The sequence below is a fragment of the Hippopotamus amphibius genome, chromosome 3 (assembly GCF_030028045.1).
Source record: "Hippopotamus amphibius kiboko isolate mHipAmp2 chromosome 3, mHipAmp2.hap2, whole genome shotgun sequence".
NCBI lineage: Eukaryota > Metazoa > Chordata > Mammalia > Artiodactyla > Hippopotamidae > Hippopotamus > Hippopotamus amphibius.
In genome coordinates this window covers 17,665,493-17,684,848 of record NC_080188.1, presented here as the reverse complement: position 1 = coordinate 17,684,848, position 19,356 = coordinate 17,665,493, and the positions used below count along the sequence as shown (strand labels likewise).

Below are 19,356 nucleotides of genomic sequence, written 5' to 3'. Positions count from 1 at the left end.
AGAACCCAGAAATTCTGCTGCTTTCCCATCAGTGGTTTCTTGCTAGGGGGACAGTCAGGGGCGGTGGGACCCGCAGCATGCTAGGGCAGGCAACCCTTTACTCAGGTCCTCTCTTCTTACCACCTGTGAGCATCACGTCTGTATCATGGGGTTAAACAGACGGATACAGCAGCCATTAAAACAAGAGTCAGGACTAACAGGGGCTAATACAGAAAGGTACCCACGACAACGGAACCAGGGGGAGAAAGGCAGAGAACCAGCTACACATACCCTATATTCTTATTTATGGTTTTGAAATATATTACATGTATGTATGTTTGCATATGCACAGAAAATTTTTGAAAAGATTAAAAAAACTCAGTGTTTCCTATTTGACAACTTTCAACAAGTTTTCTTTACATACATAAATATGTACATACACATGTGTACACACACACACACACATATACACATATATGTATATGAACCTACGACGGAGGTCAGCAAACCACGGCCTACGCGCCAGCCACCCGCTTTTGTAAATAACAATTTTTTTGAACACAGCTATGTTTGCGCTCGTTCATTTCCGTGTGGTCTATGGCTGCTTTCCTACAACAGCAGAGTTGGGTAGTTGCCACACGGTGGCTCACAAAGCCAAAAATATTCACTGTCTTTTTAAGAAAAGTTGCCAACCCCGCAACTACAGCCTCTAAAGTCAGATGCAGCTACAGTACATGTACCAATTGAGGAGGAAAATTTAATGAAAACAGAATTTGGCTGAATCCATTTACCTGTGAAAACAGTATTTCTGAAGGTCTTCAAAGTAGTCCTTATTGATGGAAGCACTTGGGTCATGAAGCAGTGGACTGCCACTGATCACGGAATCGTCCCAAGCTTGAGGCCATGGCTCTAGATTTTCTTCAATAGCCTGGGAAATCCCTTTATCATGAGGAGGGATGATCTGAGCCCCGTTATCCCAATAGACCTGGAGAACGCAGGAACATATCCAGATGGTTTAGAGTTCGTCCATTCACTATGCTCCCAAACCGTAAAGGCACAGGATTCATATAGAAGGACATACGTGTGGAGAGAAAAATAAAAATACCTTATAACCATTATCCTGCTTTGGATTGTGAGAGGCGGTTATCATGATTCCAGCACAAAGTTTCAAATGTGATACTGTGTAGGGCTGTGATAAAGTAGGAAAGGAGAACAGTTTTAAACCAAAAAATCAGATATACTTAAAAGGTCTATCACACGTTGTACCGTGTTCCCTTTTAATAAACATAGTATATAAACATCACACTGGGTCATACAATATCTTTGTGCCACATCCAAGCAGTATACTCAGATTACCTTTAGAACTAACTCACTGCTCAGAATTCAGATAAGAAAGGTGAGTATTTCCCTAGGTGTCTTCTCGTTCTGTCTTCTTGGTAGAGCTAGAAAACTCTCCAAACAATATGGTGGCCTGATTCTCCATTGCACATGCTTTTACCCCTTCTGCTTGGGACAGCAGCTTAGGGATTCAGTTTATTCCCTCCAACTGCCTCTGCTCTTCTTCCCTTGATTTGCTTTTAAGGAAAAGGTTGAGGAAAATGTGGAAGAAATGGAGAGGGCTCTCACAGCTTGTCCTCTATCCCCCACTCCAAGGCTAATTGTCCCTCTCTTGTATTCCTACTTAGCTCCCATCTTTACACGATTACATCCCCAAATGGGGAGAGGGTAGGCTTATGCCCCCTATAGGCCGCACATGAGATTTACTCTACAGAGGCATCCTGAACTTCTACCCGTCTGTCCCCCTCCACCCTCCCACCAAGAATCACTATGGTCACTTGTTCCCCTAGGAGTTATCGCACATCCCCCAGGTTTCCTGGAGCAAAGGAAAAGGGAGAATCATTCTACGACTTGGCAAATGACCAGGAGACACTCATTTAATTCATGTCTAAAAATAATAGCTATCAACACATACAATACAGAAGACCAAAGATGCTTGAACACATTGCAATTTTTCCATCAAACAAAAAAGCCTGAGCCACGTCTGGATGTGGCCTTGAGTGTCTACTGGGGTATTTACAATCTAGGAGGGGCTGCACCTACCTGTCAGTGCACTAGAGACAGTAAACACAAAGCTAGTGGAGTTTACTTTTTTACTTACACGCTCTCATTTCTCCTTGATGAAAGTAACTGCATTCAAATCACGTTTTTGGTTTAATTTCTAAAAACGTATTCTTAGCATCTGGCCCCGCTCTTAAAAGTTCTATCTACCTAAAAGCATCAGCTGTCGAAGTCCCTATTGTCCTTTTCTTCAGATTCTGCTACAATAAAACTTGGATAAAAATCTTACTAAAACATGCCAAGTATGCTTCTTGTACTGGCCATGAATAGGATTTAGAATGAAACATTTATATAAAAAGCTGGTGCACCAACTTGTCAAAAATTTTCATGATAAGACATGGTTTGTGGTGAATTGAGATTTAGACCCAAGAAGTTTCCTAATTGCAATAGCTGGGAAAAAAGAATACAAACCAAATTAAAAAGGAAACAGACAAGCAAACAAAAGGCATTTTGCTAACTAGCTAAAATATCCTTTGAATGCAAGCAAAAGAAAAATTACACTTAAAAAAAAATCAATTCTGATGAATCAAAAGTTGAAAACCAGAGAAATATTACTAGAATGTGGGAGGATCATTCCTGGAGAGGAGGGAGAAATCCTGATAAAAAGCAAGGAGCCCTCTATCTTTCAAAAAACCTGAATCCCAAGAGCAATGAAGACTGTGAAACCCGGCCATGTCTCATCCCTGATTCCATGATAGGAACTTATAAAAGGAAACAGTTACTTACCACAAAGGGTGTTGGGGTTATGTCAGAAAAGAGGTACACAGGTATCCCCTGGCTGATAAACGCGGTTGCAGCGAGTCGGGCAAATCTGGAAATGCAGAGAGACGGGGAGAAAAGGAGAGTAGAGCCATCAGGACCGTGGGTGACAATAAAAAAGGAAATGAAGGTTCAACCATTTCTTTAGATGGAGAACGGCAGCCAGATCGAGGAAAACGTCATTATACTTCTGCTGGCAGAGAACATTAAGGCTGGAGGAAACTTAGGAGGTATCTCACAACACTCCTTTGTTTTACAGAAATGGGACTAAAGCTGAGAAAGGCCAGACGACTTGTCTCATGTCCACCAGCCACTGAGCAGCTGAGCCAGGCCTGCACCCAGGTCTCTCAGCTCTCTTCCATCTCAGGGGGTCTCAGTCAAGGGTGATGCGGCCCCCAGGGGACATTGGAATTATCTGGAGACATTTTTGGTTGTCACCAGGATACAGTGCTGGTGGCAGCTAGTGAATGGAGGCCAGCATCCCACAATGCACTGGGCAGCACCCACAACAAAGAGTTATCTGGTCCAGCACCAAGTCACATGGCAACAGTGCAGGGACAGAGAAACCCCAGGCTAAAGCTGTCACTATCCAGTATATGCCATGAAGACTAGTATTTGATTTGATGTTGTCCCCTACAAAACATACGACACACGGGGTGTGTGTGTGTGTGTGTGTGTGTGTGTGTGTGTGTGTGAGATATGTGTAACACATATATGTATATGACATGTATATGACATATATACATCTTGGTTCCATTCAGCCCTTAGAAGAAGACTTAAATCTTTGACACTTTGACATATTTCTCCATTTCCACAGCACCTGACTTAGGGCAGGACACAGAACACGGCATCAAGTCTTTCTTCGTGCATGGAGTAAAGTACTTCATCACAAGAAATGGGCAATTTACTTTCAGTGAACATCACTACACCATGACAGGATTAAACAAACAAAATATTTGATCATTCTCTCAAATATTTCTCAAGCACTGACTTCATGGAATGCTATTTTGGGAGCTGGCTGGGGCAATACAGAAAAATGATATTGACAATTAAAAAAAAATGCCTCAAAAAAAATGCATCCTCATAGGGGAAAGTCATAAAAATAACCAAATTTAGCAAAAACAACTTTAATAAAAATCTGAATTAAATCCACACTGTATTCACTAGAAGTTACAGAAGTTACTTTTACCCTCATGAAATGTGTATAATGGGTTCAGGCTCACTTTATTTATTTACTTATTTTTAATTCCTTTTTTTTTTTTTTTTTTAAGATTTTTTTGATGTGGACCATTTTAAAAACGTTTATTGAATTTTGTACAATATTGCTTCTGTTTTTATGTTTTGGCTTTTCGGCCATGAGGCATGTGGGATATTAGCTCCCCGACCAGGGATGGAACCCACACCCCCTGCATTGGAAGGCAAAGTCTTAACCACTGGACTGCCAGTGAAGTCCCCAGGCTGACTTTAAAGGCTCTTTCTTAAAGTTGGCAAAGGTGACACCTAACATATATATGACAAACACATGATATATATATGAACTAAGGTACAAATGTGCACAAAAAAGATTCAACGGGTCCTTGCACATGCTTAACAGTTATTGCTTATGTTCCCCACAAGATATTTAAAACTGGAAGATTAAAGAACTAATCAACATTTCCTTAGGTAAAATTCTGAGCCTGCGATACTTTCCAACTCTTTAAGAAAATGTCCATTTGCTCACCATGAGTGTTTTACCATACACTGGTTAGTACTCGTATTTGTTACAACCTCTAAATATCTTGCTTGTTGTAGGTGACAGGGAGCGAAGCTGAGCTCCACTCCATCCCATTCCATCAAACTCTGAGACCTGAACCATAAACAAACAGAATCAGTAACATCCGTCACTTTAAGGAACTGATACAGCCCAGAGGCCAGAGCAAGAAACATCTGCACCTTAATTGACAATGTTAACATATATGAAAAATGTGTCAACCTAAAGCAGGGTAGTCAGCCTAAAAAGAAGAAATCTGAGAAGCTAAACAGGCAGTTAGCCACAATATGCTCTGCGCATGCTTTGACCAGATGGTCTGACCTGCTGGTAAAGTGTGCTTATGATGCAATTCTAACTGCAAATTCACTAACTGAAACTGACAAACTGTATTCTGTGGTTTACATTACATCACTCTCTCGTGAATGTAGTTCATATGCATCAGTCCTTAAGAGATACAGCTTCTCTCTCGTTTTATTGACAAAAATCACATTTTTAAGCCTGCAGCTGAAGACCCAGTATTTTACATCACCCTGAGTTCAATCTAGGAGCTGATGTCATCTGGTATTTCGCCCTGGCCATGCTCTCCTCCTCACAGCCACACATGTTCCCATCAATGCTTCTCTCTTAGATTAGAAGCTACTGAGACGCAAAGATCAGGACTCTAGGAACTCATCCAACACTGTAAAGTCATGAGACTCTCCATTAATATTAAACATTGGTATGTTCTTCCAATCTAAGAAACTACTAATACTTATACTCTGGAGTGATTAAAAAATTCATCATAATAGAGGAAGTGTTCAAATAAAAAAAAGAGAGTCATAGAACGTGATTAAGAGCACTAATCGGCAAACTGCAGACATTTTGTAAATAAAGTTTTACTGGAACACTGCCATGCCCATTCAGTCATGAATTGTTCATGACCGTTTTCACACTACGTGGCAGAGTTGAGTGGTTGTGACAGAGACTGTGCAGCCCACAACGGGAAAGATATTTATTATTTGCCCTTCAGAGAAAGAGTTTGCTGACCCCGGGTTATGGCTAAATTGGGGTGCCTTCACTCACTTTATGGTCTTAGAGCAGAGATAAAAGTACATACTCTACAGATTTTGTGAGTGCTACATGCGTGAATACCTAGGTACCTAACTCACATTCGCCCTCAAATGAGTCTATCCCCATCCCCACCCCCACCCCCACCCCCACCATCACCATCTGCCTACAGCTACATAAGACAGTCTTACTGCTGTGGGAATGCTACAAGAATGCAGCTTGCAATGGGCATTTAAGAATGGGAAGGAGCTCTTGAGGCTTATAAATAATGGAAGAAAAAAAAGGTACACAAAGGGAAGAAAGTGAGAGGGAGAAATAAAATTGCCATTAAAAAAAATTCCCTTAGATAGGTAATAAGTTCTAAACTGTCTAAATAATTTCATCTTCTTAACCCAAACATAAAATTAGAATTTTTAATAGTGGCAAACAGGATTTACCCATCATTGGTATAGTGAAGCAATGTAGCTGACAGATGTATTTAAAGTCAACATATTGAAATGGCGATTACAAATAAAACTACAAAATACACTACAAAAAATCAGTTTCCTAAATATCTTTACATACCTTCTGCTGCTGCCTCCACTTGCTGGATGGGCTCGGGCGTCAAAGCTGATCACAACTCCTCTTTGCTTAAGGTCACTGAATTGTTCTTCCAGGTATCTACAAAATCCCTAAAAAATACCCCATGGGTTAAAAGAGTATACTATATGTTTTAACACACACACTATATAACTGTGTACGTGTGTGTGTGCGTGTATACACACACCAAGAATTATATGTATTTATATATACTTGTATATACTGTATATATAAATACACCCAAAATACACCTATATGTGTATATATATATACTGTATATATAGTATATACATATATATACACCAAATATTGTTCAAGTTTTCTCTGTTTCCACAAGAGAACACTGTAGTAGAGAGGAGAGAAATCCCTTAGTAACTAAGCAAACTGAACAAGAGGAAAATAACAGCTTTATTTATTTTATATCTGCATGTATCAGGTAATGTGTTGGACAGTTTTTATTAGCACTAATTTCAGAAGAACTTGGCCAAGAATTCCCATTTTACAAATGGAAAAGCTAGAACTCAGAGAGGCTCAGTGACTTGCCCAGTTTCAGATACACAAATAACAGAGCCTAGATTTGTGCTTGGGTCTGGTTAGAGGTGGTTCATTGCTAGGTTAAAAGCACACAGACTCTGTGGGTCTGTATTCCATCAACAGCTATGAGCAAATGACAAGTTCCTTAATCGCTCAGTGCCTCAATTTCCTCTTCTGTAAAATGAGAATAACAACAGTATCTACTTCAGGGACTTCCCTGGTGGCACAGTGGTTAAGAATTCGCCTGCCAATGCAGGGGACATGAGTTCAAGCCCTGGTCTAGGAAGATCCCACATGCCGCGAAGCAACTAAGCCCATGTGCCACAACTACTGAGCCGAAGAGCTGCAACTATTGAAGCCCGCATGCATAGTTCCCATGCTCTCAACAAGAGATGCCACTGCAATGAGAAGCCAGGGCACCGCAACAAAGAGTAGCCTCTGCTCGCCGCAACTAGAGACAGCCCGCGCAGCAACAAAGATCTGATGCAGCCAAAAATAAATGAATACATAAATGAATTAATAAATAAATAAACCATAAAAAATTATTTTAAAAAAACAGTACCTACTTCAAAGGGCTGTATGAGGGTTAAATGAATTAAAACATGCCAAGAGCTGAGAATCCAACACCAAGGAAGCACTACGTGTCTGCTGTTATGAACATTATTTTTTACTGTCATTTTTCTTCAAAGCCTGTATTCATTTTGCACTAGTCTAACACGTCTAAGGACGGAGAGGTGTTTCAGACATTTCCACCTGCTCTGTACACCAGTAGGTAAAAGAAATTCAACACACTTGATGAGATTTTGACAGTTAACCGATCTAAACTTGTTCTGTTTGTTTGTGATATTGTTTTTCAAGCAGGTAGGTCTTAAGGAAGTTCTATCAGTCCACCATTATACAAACAAAAACTGCACAGTTTGGGCTATTCCCACCTTCTTAGAAGTGGTGGAACACACAATTCCTGCATGTTGGTGGGTGCAATAACATCACATCAGTCTGAAATATGGAGGATTAGAAAACAGTGAACTTTGAATTCAAGAGGTTTAGATTACTGGACAAAATAGGTCTTAATACAGAACAAAAAGAACTTTGGTTGATTGGGTTATAATGATGGTTCATACTACGCATTTCACTTTGGTTGAGGAAGTTTTATAAAAAGTAACTGTAACTCATTTTTGGCAGGGCGATACCTCACAGCTCTGTTGCCAGAGTGGTGCCAAAGTTAAAAGCCTTCAGTTTTTCTTGTACAAAAATACTGCATTGGGCATATCTTCTGAGGCTGCGGGATACAAGGTAATAAGGACACACGTATACCCCTGAAGGTACCGAGATGCTCACACTCTAAGGCTTACAACAGTGACAGGCCCTCTCCCTGGCCCTGGTCGACCCCTGCATTGTGGCCTCGGTGTTCAAGGGGGCAAAAAAGCATTCAGCCTTAGTTTAAAATCCCTATCATCTCCAAATTGCTCTAAAAAATTCTGGGGCCTGCTGAGGCTGAGGACCTGAGATCATGGCAAAGGGAAGGCGGCATGCTTTTTGCAGAGAAGAGACTCACTGAGGGATGGAAATGTTATCGTAGAGCACAAGAAACACACTTCACGTAGCTTCAAAAGGTCAAACTACGATCATTCTGCAAAAGCCACAGAAAGACAGATTTGGCTCAAAATAAAGAAACCATTCTTTAATGAGAAGGATGCTAAGATAGAATGGCTATTTCGGAAGACAATGAGCTCTCTGCCACTGATGTGTCATGGCTCAGTTAAGTAACCTAACAGGAAATTACAGCGTCTGTCAGGGAGGCAAACAATACAAAACTTTCCCTCTAGTCTATATCCTGTTTCCCACTGGGTTGTTCTTGACTCACATTCATCTGCTTCTTAAATACAACCAGATGAATCTGGGGCACCAATAGGCTGAGAGTCTACACCAGAGACCAGCAAGCAGGGAGCTTTCTGAAGACTCCAGGTTCCAAGCTGGCCCACGTGATGCCAAATGTAGTGGAGGTGAGCCGTCCCCACTGAGCTCTACCTGCGTTACAGATCTGTGAGCAAAATAACTGTGGCTGATTGTTTAAAACCACTATATTTTGGGTGATCTGTCGTACAGCCTTAGTCGCCAGAGCAGAGGACAGCCTTATCCATCAGCATGATCCCATGTCATCCATAAACGAGAACAGGGTTCCCAGGCTTGCTTTATTCCAAGCCTTCCCTCCAAAAAGGTCTCAGGGAGCCCTAATGCTTAACAGGAATGTGTAGCCAGTGGTTCCCACAAAAAATCTGTACCCTTATGCAAGATATCCTTCTTAGGGTTTTGCTGGAACATGCCCATCTCTGCCTTTATGCTGGGAGGTACACCTCAAGTACACGTAATCACCAGTAGTCAATTTTCCCAGCCTTTTCTTTCCTAGAATTAAAGTGACCTTCATGTCTAAGCAGTTGAAGAACAATGTGTTCCACTTCATTTCCCTCATAAACAGAACTCTCGACACTCAGTGGCAGCTGTTTTATCAAAGGCTTCATCTTTATTCCTAAAAGCTGGGTCTAAACTCTGATAGTAAAATTCACAAATGAAGGCAAGGGAACTCAGCGATAATTTCCGCCTATACTATAAATTAAAACTAAAGAGAACCAATAACTCTTGGTTACTTTGGCTGTTAGAAAAGCTTTTCAATGCTTGCATCTGTACAACCATAACAAAAATAAGAACACAGGAGTCGGAAGGGTTGGGGGGGAATGAATTGGGAGACTAGGATTGCCATATATACATTATTAATAAGAAAAAAAATGCCAAATTGTTAAAAAAAAAAAAAAAAAAGAATACAGGAGTCGGTCAGCTCAGCTGGTGGATTTGCACTGGAAGGAAAGCTCCGTGAGGGAAACCGTTTTAATCACTATTATATCCCCGATGCCTGGCACCCACTAAATCTCTGCTGAATGAATAAATGAATGAATGAACGAACTGTTGCCTGAGTTCTGAAATCGTACTGCTTCAGCTGACTGCGCAAGCCTCACTTCATGGAGTAAATGTGTGACTCCCTGTGCCCAGGCAAACCCACAAGACTCATCCTTAATTACAACAAATTAAGTCTGTCAAATACAAAGGGAGCCTGGAGTTTTAACTGAACAAGGAGGCCATTGGGCTGAGATAGGCTGAATGCCTTAGGAGCCTACTAAGCAAGCCAAAAGCTAACCCTATAAAAGCCTCACGGTTAAGAAATCGCTACTTAAGGACAGCCAACCACAAACAGCCAGCTAGGCTTTCCCAAATATGGTACTCGCTTGAGCTGTAGCCAATCGATTCATTTCCTTGCTTTGCTTCTGCCTCTTTTCTACAAGTCTCTCCCCTAGTTCTTGTTAGTGGAGCGCTCTGACGGGGAGCAGGATATGTGACCCCAAAACACGTCGCTCTGGCATGTGGATTGTTTTGAACTGAAGGCAATCAAGACTCAGCAGACTGAAGAGAAACTTTCACCTCTTCCTTAACTACCTAGAAGAATTTAGATACGGAGCCTGACCCAGAACGAGAACTACTATCAGAGATAACTTTTAATCTGAAAGACCTATCTCTATTGCAGGCGGACATCTAATTACCAAACATCCGCTCTTCTACTGTCCTGTGAAAAACAGAGCTATAAAACCAGATATATTTATATATATACACACACACACATATATATGCATACACATATATATTTATACACACACATATACGCATATACATATATATTTATACATACATATACACACATTTATACATATACGTGTCTGTGTGTGTGTTTATGTTTGAAAAATCCTTCTACTGTCATTCTTCACTTCGAAGCCTCAACTGCTAAACTTACCCTTGGGTCTCACTATCTTTACAGGGCTCCCATAAGTACGTAATTAAATTTGTTTTCTCCTGTTAATCTGTCTTATGCCACTTTAATTAACAGACCAGCCAAAGAATCTGTAAGGGTAGAGGAAAACTTTTTTCTCTTCAACAGCTCCTAACCAATTTGGAATTGCCTCATTCAAATAGACTTTCGCTCAAATGAACTCTTAAATTTTTAAATATACTTCAGTTTATCTTTTAGCACTGGGACTATGTTAAGAATAATTAAGAAATATAAAAATGTGGTACCTGTGTGGTCTGGATGATGGTCAAGTCGTTCATACGAGAAGTTCCTGCTCCCATGGCAGCTCGGAGGCCTGCTGTCCCAAACGCCATTCGAGCCCCAAAACATTTCTGTAGTTCTTCTTTATCACTGTCTGCAATTAGTTGTTTCACTGACAACAAAGTTAAAGGGTTCTGCAAAACAGAAATATATACACCAAGTATAGCCAGGTGGATAACATCATGAGAAATCAGGAAAAAAAAAAAACAACCCACAATAATTCTAACTTAGAGGAGAAAATATATATATATATATGTATAGGTATATATATATATATATGTATATGTATATGTATATGTATAGGTATGTATTTGAAAAGCATATATGCATACTTATATACATACATATAAATGCTTTTCAATTTTCCGATGCTTTTGAAATTTGAAACACAAAGTTGGTCTTTTAAAAATTACAGTGCGTGATACTGTGATATAATAAGAAATACATACTTAGTTTTTGTCCCTAGTTCCCAGTAAAGAGGTCATAAAACCCTTGAAATTTCCTGAATGATCTGGATGCAAGGAGCATCTTTTGTTATTCATAATAAACCCTTTTCATTCATACCTGAGTTTATCCTCATCAGGAGACTCTTGAGAACCAGCCAAGTGATTAGATGGCTGGAACTTTCAGCCCCACCCCTTGACTTCCAAGAAGGCAAGGGGCTGGAGATTAAGTTCAGTCACCCATCAGTCATGCCTATGTAAGGGCACTGAAGCGCTGCACCCCTTCCACCATACTCTGCCCTGTGGGTCTCTCCCATCTGGCTGTCCTTGAGTTGTGTCCTTCATAATAAAATTGGTAATAGTAAGCAGAGTGCCTTCCTGAGTTCTGGGGGCTGTCTTAGCCAACCGCAAAACCCAAGAAGGGGGTCACGAGACCCCAGGTTTATCACTGGTTGGTCAGAAGTAGAGGTGACAACCTGGGACTTTCGTGGGTATCTGAAGTGGGGACAATCTTGTGGGACTGACCCTGAAGCTGCAGCGCTTGCGCTAACTCTGTATTGAGTTTAATTGTAGGACACCCAGTTGGCATCCACTGAGAAATGGAAACTTACACATTTGGTGTCAGAAGTATTGGTGAGTAAAAGCAAATAGTTTTTCCTATATAATGTAAGTATTATCTTCTTCCCTACAAAGGTAAGCACTTTTGGAGAAATGCAATGAACATAACAGGTTTCGGGGTCTGACATAGAATGGAATCCCAGCAACGCCACCACTCACCAACGCTATACTGTTGGGCAGATTATTTAGCTTCTTGAATTCTCAGCCTCCTCCTCTCTAAAAGCGGAACAATCTATAACCTTCCTTACAAGGTGGTTTTGAGGCGGTTTACATTAAATTACTATAAAACACCCTTTTCTGTCTGGCACCTAGTAGTAATCAAAAGTTCATTTTCTTCCCTAATGTCTTTAAATTTTCCCAGAGTGATAAGCGTATATAATTTAAATCAAAACCTTACTTTGGTAGTGATTTATAAGTTGTGCAATACTTTCACGTAACTGGTCAAATTTGAATCTTGCAATGACTATAAGAGGCGGGCAAATAACAAAAACCCCATTTTATAGATGGGGAAGCCTCAAGAGACTGTGTCCTGCTTAAACTGCATGATAAGCATTAACTTAGTACCTTTTTTATTACCTTAACTGTTTCAAAGAGACACATGAATCATTTAAGTTCATTTTAAACTGCCCTTTTTTTGTACAATAGTTGCAGAAAATGTTAAGAATGGAGAAAAATGACAATTACATCAATTGCATATCAAACTTTTAAATTAAGAATTCAGGGTAACAATAGAGTAAGTACTTTATTTCTATCTTACAGTCATCACCTCAGGAAATGACCATGCAGGAAAAAAGTGGCCACATAATTAAACTCTGAAATGCTACTGCAATAAAACACTGGCTTTCTGGAATTAAGCCCACATTTCCAGATTGTTCCAGATTCAAGAGGAAAACAAGTAAAAGCCCACCATTTTGGTTAAAAGCAATAGCCACTGACCACAGAGAACTATCTGACCTATCACAGTGTCAGGTGCCCACAAGTTAGTGCTCAGATCTGGAATGTAAAAGAGGTTCAATAAGTATTTGCTGAGTGAGTGAGAAAACACAGGGACTTCAAGGTCACACCCAACATACGGTGATTCTTTCATTCACAGTGCAGATTTGGAAAATCCTAATTGGCCTTTGATATCTATAAAAGACCAAATAGCCTGCGAGAAACCAAAGGAGGCAGAAAGATAAGAATAAAAAATCAAAAGGTCAGCAGAGATCAGATTCGTTAAGTGGGAGTGACACATCTATCAGCACCCAGAGGAACAGGGCACAGTGGAAATGCTCAGAGGGTACCTGCTGGGTGCCCTGTCACCCCTGGGCAATCAGACCAGAGGGCTGCAATGCTTTTAGCTGGCGGAAAGTTGCCTCTGGGTGCCTGTCTCAAGACAAAGAAGAAATTGAGAGAGGAAAGAACAAGAGTGGCTGCAATTGAAAGATGAAAAGGAGACTTCCCTGGTGGTGCAGTGATTAAGAATCTGCCTGCCAGAAGACCTAAATAGGCATTTCTCCAAAGAAGACATACGGATGGCCAAGAGGCACATGAAAAGCTGCTCAACGTCACTAATTAATAGAGAAATGCAAATCAAAACTACAATGAGGTTATCACCTCACACCGGTTAGAATGGGCATCATCAGAAAATCTACAAACAGTAAATGCTGGAGAGAGTGTGGAGAAAAGGGAACTCTTCTGCACTGTTAGAGGGAATATAAATTGATACAGCCACTATGGAGAACAGTATGGAGTGAAAAACTAAAAATACAGTTACCATATGACCCAGCAATCCCACTCTTGGGCATATACCCAGAGAACACCATAATTCAAAAAGACACATGCACCCCAATGTTCACTACAGCGCTATTTACAATAGCCAGGACATGGAAGCAACCTAAATGCCCATCAACAGATGAATAGATAAAAAGATGCGGTACATATATACAATGGAATACTACTCAGCTGTAAAAAAAAAAAAGAATGAAATCGGGACATTTGTAAAGACATGCATGGACCTAGAGACTGTCATACAGAGTGAAGTGAGTCAGAAAGAGGAAAACAGATATCGTATATTAACACACATATGCAGAATATAGAAAAATGGTACAAATCAACCGGTTTACAAAGCAGAAATAGACACAGATGCAGAGTACAAACATTTGGACACCAAGTGGGAAAAGCAGGGGGAGTTGGGGGGGAATGAATAGGGAGATTGGGATTGCCATATATACGTCACTAATAAGAAAAAAAAAATCAAATTGTACACTCTAAATATATGCAGTTTACTGTATGTCAATTGTATCTCAATAAAAGTTCTTAAAGAAAAAAAAAAAGAATCTGCCTGCCTGCCAATGCAGGGGACAAGGGTTTGACCCCTTGTCCTGGAAGATCCCACATGTGGAGGAGCAACTAAGCCTGAGAGCCACAACTACTGAGCCCACATGCTGCAACTACTGAAGCCCACACATTTAGAGCCCATGTTCCACAAGAGAAGCCACCTCAATGAGAAGCCCATGCACTGCAATGAAGAGTAGCCCTCCCCACCACCATAACTAGAGAAAGCTGGCGTGCAGCAACGAAGACCCAATGCAGCTCCCCCCCCCCAAAAGAAGATGAAAATGACAACACCCCCTCACCTCTATCCAGTGAGGTACTCTCTGTATACACAGATACAATATTTTGTGGAAATTGGGTTTTTATTTCTTCAAAGGGAAAGTTTTATTAAACTAATCATTACCAACTTTGGCTTTAAAAGATTTCTACTCACCACCAGTCAATGAGTTATCAGTAATGGAGACCTTCTCCTCTGCTAAAGAATTACAAAAAAAAAACCCACCCACGTAGTTGCCAATAGCATCCAGAAACAGGATGTGCTGGCATTTCATGTGGAGTGGGGGGCCCGAGGGTGAAGAGGAAGGCCTGGACCCTGCAGACAGGGCTTACAATCTTCCTCACTGACTCAAGTATTTGTCTCTACTATGCACTGTGCAGGACAATGGATCATGGAAGTTTGTAAAAGAGTGAGCAACACTGGCTACACGATGTGCTGGGGCCCAGTGCAAAAAAAAAAAAAAGGGACTCCTCGTTCAATTTTTTTTTTTTTTTTTTAAGAATTTCAAAGCAGGACAGCAGAATATTAAACTAAGTGCTGGGCCCTCCTAGGAAAACAGGTGCGAGCCAGCGGATCTCAGTCCTGGAGACATATTAACAAACCCACAAGCAAGTGTTTTTGTTTTGGGCCAATTGCTAGGAGCTCTGAGGGAAAATAACAGTCTGTGTAGGGAAAGTATTAGGGAGAAATAATTTACGCTTGGAAGCCAGGGAAGGCCTCTCTACATAAGCCACATTTAAGTTCAGACCTGAAACGTGAGTAACGACACGAGAAACAAGTTTAGCAGAAGAGAGCAGGGAGGAACTTTCCGGTAATACAAATAGGGTACACGACGGAACGAGCAGGAAACGAGGGACGGGTTAGAAAGGAGACAGGGAGTGATGTTCGGAGCTGGCTCCCCGCTTCTCTCTTTGCTCCAACATCTAAGAGAGTGGAAAGCTAGGGTGCTGTGTCCAGGAGGTTCCCCCTCTTCTTCCCAACAAAGTCAGAGACCTGAGAAAAACGCCTGAAGCCAAGCGGACCCACGTTTGCAACCAAGCGCCTGGGAATGCTGATCTGCCAAGTTCCCAGGAGTCTGAAGAATAGGTGGGAACAATTTGGGGTCGGTGGGGGATGCACGGCGGACTGCAGAGAACGAGCCCGCGGTCTGAGTGGCAGGAACGCGCGCTCGCCTCAATTAGACGAGACCCCTAAGCGCCCCCCGCGTTCAGACCACCCCCGCTCGCTTCCCCGCTCCCGAGTTTGCAATCCCGACACGCCGGATGACTGGTTTCGTCCCGGGAACAACCTTTCCCGGACAAACTTCACATGTGTCACAAACCGGCCGCACCGAGGAGCCCCGGCCGCCGCCCAGTCCTCCTCCTCGGTCTTCCGGTCGGACCCGCGCGGCCCGGCTGGGTGGGAGGGGAGGGAAGGAAGCGCCGGCACTTGCACCCGCCGCAGGAAAGGCGGCGCGGCTCCCGGGGAGCCGGCAGGAGACCCCGCACCGCCTCCGGGCGCTCCCGGCCCCCGCCCCCGGCGCCCCTCACCTTGTCCCATCGCAGCCACCGGGCGGTCTCCTGGTCCAGCCGGGCGCCCAGGCCGGAGCCGCCGCCTCCCGGAGCCCCCGTCTCCACTGCCATCCCCGCGCTGCCACCACCAAGTTCAAGAGGCGCCGAGATCGTCCTTCCGGCTGGGCGGGGACAGGCGGGGGCGGGGCGGGGAGAACCTGCTGGGCAGCCAGCCGCTTGCAGGGGGAAAGTGACGCGCTCCGCCCGGGGGCACGCCTCCTTGCAGCGCACCCGCGCGCCTCTGGGGGCAGCGGCGTGCAAGCGCGGGGTGGAGGTGGGGGTGGTGAAAGGTCGCGAGGTCTCCCCCACTCGTACAGCAGTTGTGCGTGCAGTTCTTACAGGCACTGGGTCAGGAGCTGGGATCCGAGCACGGGTAAACACAGATAAAGGGGCCTAAACATTATGGAGAAATTCTGAGGGTCTAGAATAACCGAGAAAAATCTTGAAAAAGTGGGAGGGCTGAGACAAACAGATGGTGAACCAGGATGCAAAGCCCAGAAACAAATCTACAAGTATATGGGCAGTTCACTTATTTCAGCGGTGGCGCTGCCTAGCAAGGGGAAAGGGCTCGTTTTCAATTCGTGGTGATAGGTCAACCGGACATCTATGGAGGAAGAAGACAGAAACTTGAGCCCCTACCTCACATCACATCTCATATAAATATGCATTCCAGGTCAATGGTAGATCTAAGTGTGAAAGGTACAATGAAACTTCTAGAAACTAATGAGTTCATCTTCATGACTTGAGGATCACTAAGCCATAAAGGAAAAGCATGCAGTGGGCATGAAAAGGTATGTGTAAGAATGTCTCTAGCAGCATTATTTGTGACAGCCCCAAACTGGAAACAACCCAAATGTCCATCAGCAATATGATGGATACATACATTGTAGTAGATTCACACAATGATGTAAACAGATTACTGTGCATTCACATGGCAGTGAAAATCAACTGTTTATTGCACACATCATAGAGGAGCCTCACAAACATTATGCTGAATGAAAGGGGGCCCCACCCCCCAAAACTGGTTCATACCATATATATGAAATTCTAGAATAGGTAAAAATATAGGGAAAGAAAACAGGTTAATGGTTTCCAAGAGCTAAGGGTGGGGAGAGGGGTTGCCTACAAAGGGCACAAAGGAATTTGGGGAATGGTAGAACTGTTCTGTATTTTGGCTAAGGTTATGATAAACACAACACACATTTATCAAATCTCGTAGAACTGTACATGCTAAAGGGTAAATTTCACTGTAAATTATATCTTTTTTTTTCAAGTCTTAAGATTTAAAACTTTTAAAGCAGACAAAACTAATCTGCAGACATCGGGAGAGTAGTTACTTTGGGAAGGAAGAGGGTGCCTTCTGGGATGCTGGGACTGTCCAGTAGTTGCTCAGGTGTGTTCCCTTTGTAATAATTCACTGGGCGGCACCTGTGACTTGTGCATCTTCTGTGTATTCTATTTCTTTCATTTATTTATTTACCTATTTATTCTATTTCAATCTTAAAAAAGAAAACAATATATATCCAGGATCTATGATAGCTGTCAAAGTCTAATGAGTCATATAATCATATAATCACATCAGTTAATATGTAATCATATCAGTTAATATGTAATTACAAACTGATAAGAATGCTGGAAAGAAAGCAGGGAGATTCCATGAGGGTGCACGTTAGGGGGCTGTCCTGGTGGGGGAAGCTTCTCATAGCACCTGAAGCTTGTGAGGAAACAGGAAGGAAAGAGGCAGTTACTGTTGGGGGAGGCAGACTGGAAAACGCATTCCAGGTAGAGACCCTCTAAGTGTGCTGCTTCCCCCAACAGAAAGCCCCAAGAAACCGGAGCACAGGGATGTGAAAGAGAAGAAGGATAGGCAGCCTCCGTCTCTCCATCTGTCCGGTTGTTGCGGGTCTGCCGCACTCGGGCTGTCTCCTTTCTCTGCCCCAGACCAACCTTCTTTTCAACATCCTAGGACAGAAAGTGTGGGACACAAAGAGTCTGAGACCAGACAGGTGTCAACGCAAGAAAAACGCACAACCTAAAAGTCGTGAGTTAAGTTTTATTTGGGGACCTTACTGAGGACAATAGCCCAGGCGATATCACCTCAGATAGCTCTGAGGACCTGCTCCGACTCGGTGAGGAGGGGAGCCGGGATGTGTAGGAATTTGCGGGAAAACGAAACAAAACAAAACACATAGTTGAATGTTTTTTGCTAATCACAAGAAACAGACATCTCAAGGTACTGATTTTAGCGCTTGAGCGGGAAGATGCAAAAGTCTGAGCTCATTGAAATTAGTCCTTAGATATGCATCTTAACTGTCTGGGGCCTGTATTCAAAGCACAAAGGGTTTCCTGGTTTTCTCCATTCTGAATTCCCCTCAGGGGGCCCTCTGGGGGATTGGGGGCAGGAAATGGCTAATAGCTTGATGGCGGGCAACATTCCTTGTTTACTGGAATGGCAGGCAGCCTTCCCTTTCCACTTAGGTCTCACTTGCCCTTGTTTCCCTTCCAAATCCCAGAGCTCTTCCAGATCCGGCTGTGAAGCTTCCAGCCTTCTGCCATGGTAGGGGTGGGGAGGGGGTTCTGGGCCTCAGAAATCCAACCACACCCTCCATAATGGGGGTGGCTGCAGCTGAGTGTCTGCTACAGTTCAAAAGGTGTGGGGAATGGGGTGGCCAGGGGATATTTTGACACTTTTCGTTATATTCCTCAGCACAGAAATTATGGGCCCATGGAGACATCCCATGAGAACTATTTCAACTTCCATTTGGGACACCAAACGGCAGGTTTCTCAGTGCTCAATATTCAAGGAAAGAAAGCAAGTAGGAGTTTTCAAGCCTAGGAGAACTTTTCACAAGGAAATTGCCAAGTTGTAAGTAAATCCTCCTCCCCTAACTTATGCAGGGCACTAAGATCTCAGGTACTGTGTTGAAAACAATGCACAACAGCCTCACTCTTACTCCCTCTGCTTCCCATGCGAAGCGGCAAAAGTCCCTTGAGGTTGTGTCATAGGGTCTCTATGTCCAGGAGACTTTCCCAGGGTCTCCTGTAACTAAGATGCCCACACTGGAGGTCTTTTCGGTTCTGACAAGGATGCTACAGTGACCTGAAGCAGCTGATTCTCACACATGATCCCAAAATTAACATTTCATGTCTGTGGAAGCCCATATAGAATAATAGAATGTTGGAGCAGGAGGAGTTCTTTGGGAACAATTTGGATCTTGCTTTATAGATGAGGG

At 42.8% G+C, this 19,356-nt stretch overlaps 1 protein-coding gene across 1 annotated transcript in view; it reads right to left on the bottom strand.

The window, feature by feature from the left end:
• Positions 1-16,239, bottom strand: part of PGM2 (phosphoglucomutase 2) — a 33,144-nt gene extending 16,905 nt beyond the window's left edge. Inside the window, exons 1-6 of the mRNA XM_057726583.1 lie at positions 16,103-16,239; positions 10,886-11,053; positions 6,218-6,324; positions 2,824-2,908; positions 1,085-1,168; positions 771-964 (exon numbers count right to left, since the gene is read on the bottom strand). Coding sequence (XP_057582566.1) covers positions 771-964; positions 1,085-1,168; positions 2,824-2,908; positions 6,218-6,324; positions 10,886-11,053; positions 16,103-16,195 — 731 coding nt within the window. The 5' untranslated portion in view covers positions 16,196-16,239. The remainder of the gene's footprint in view (positions 1-770; positions 965-1,084; positions 1,169-2,823; positions 2,909-6,217; positions 6,325-10,885; positions 11,054-16,102) is intronic.
• Positions 16,240-19,356: the final 3,117 nt, after the last annotated feature.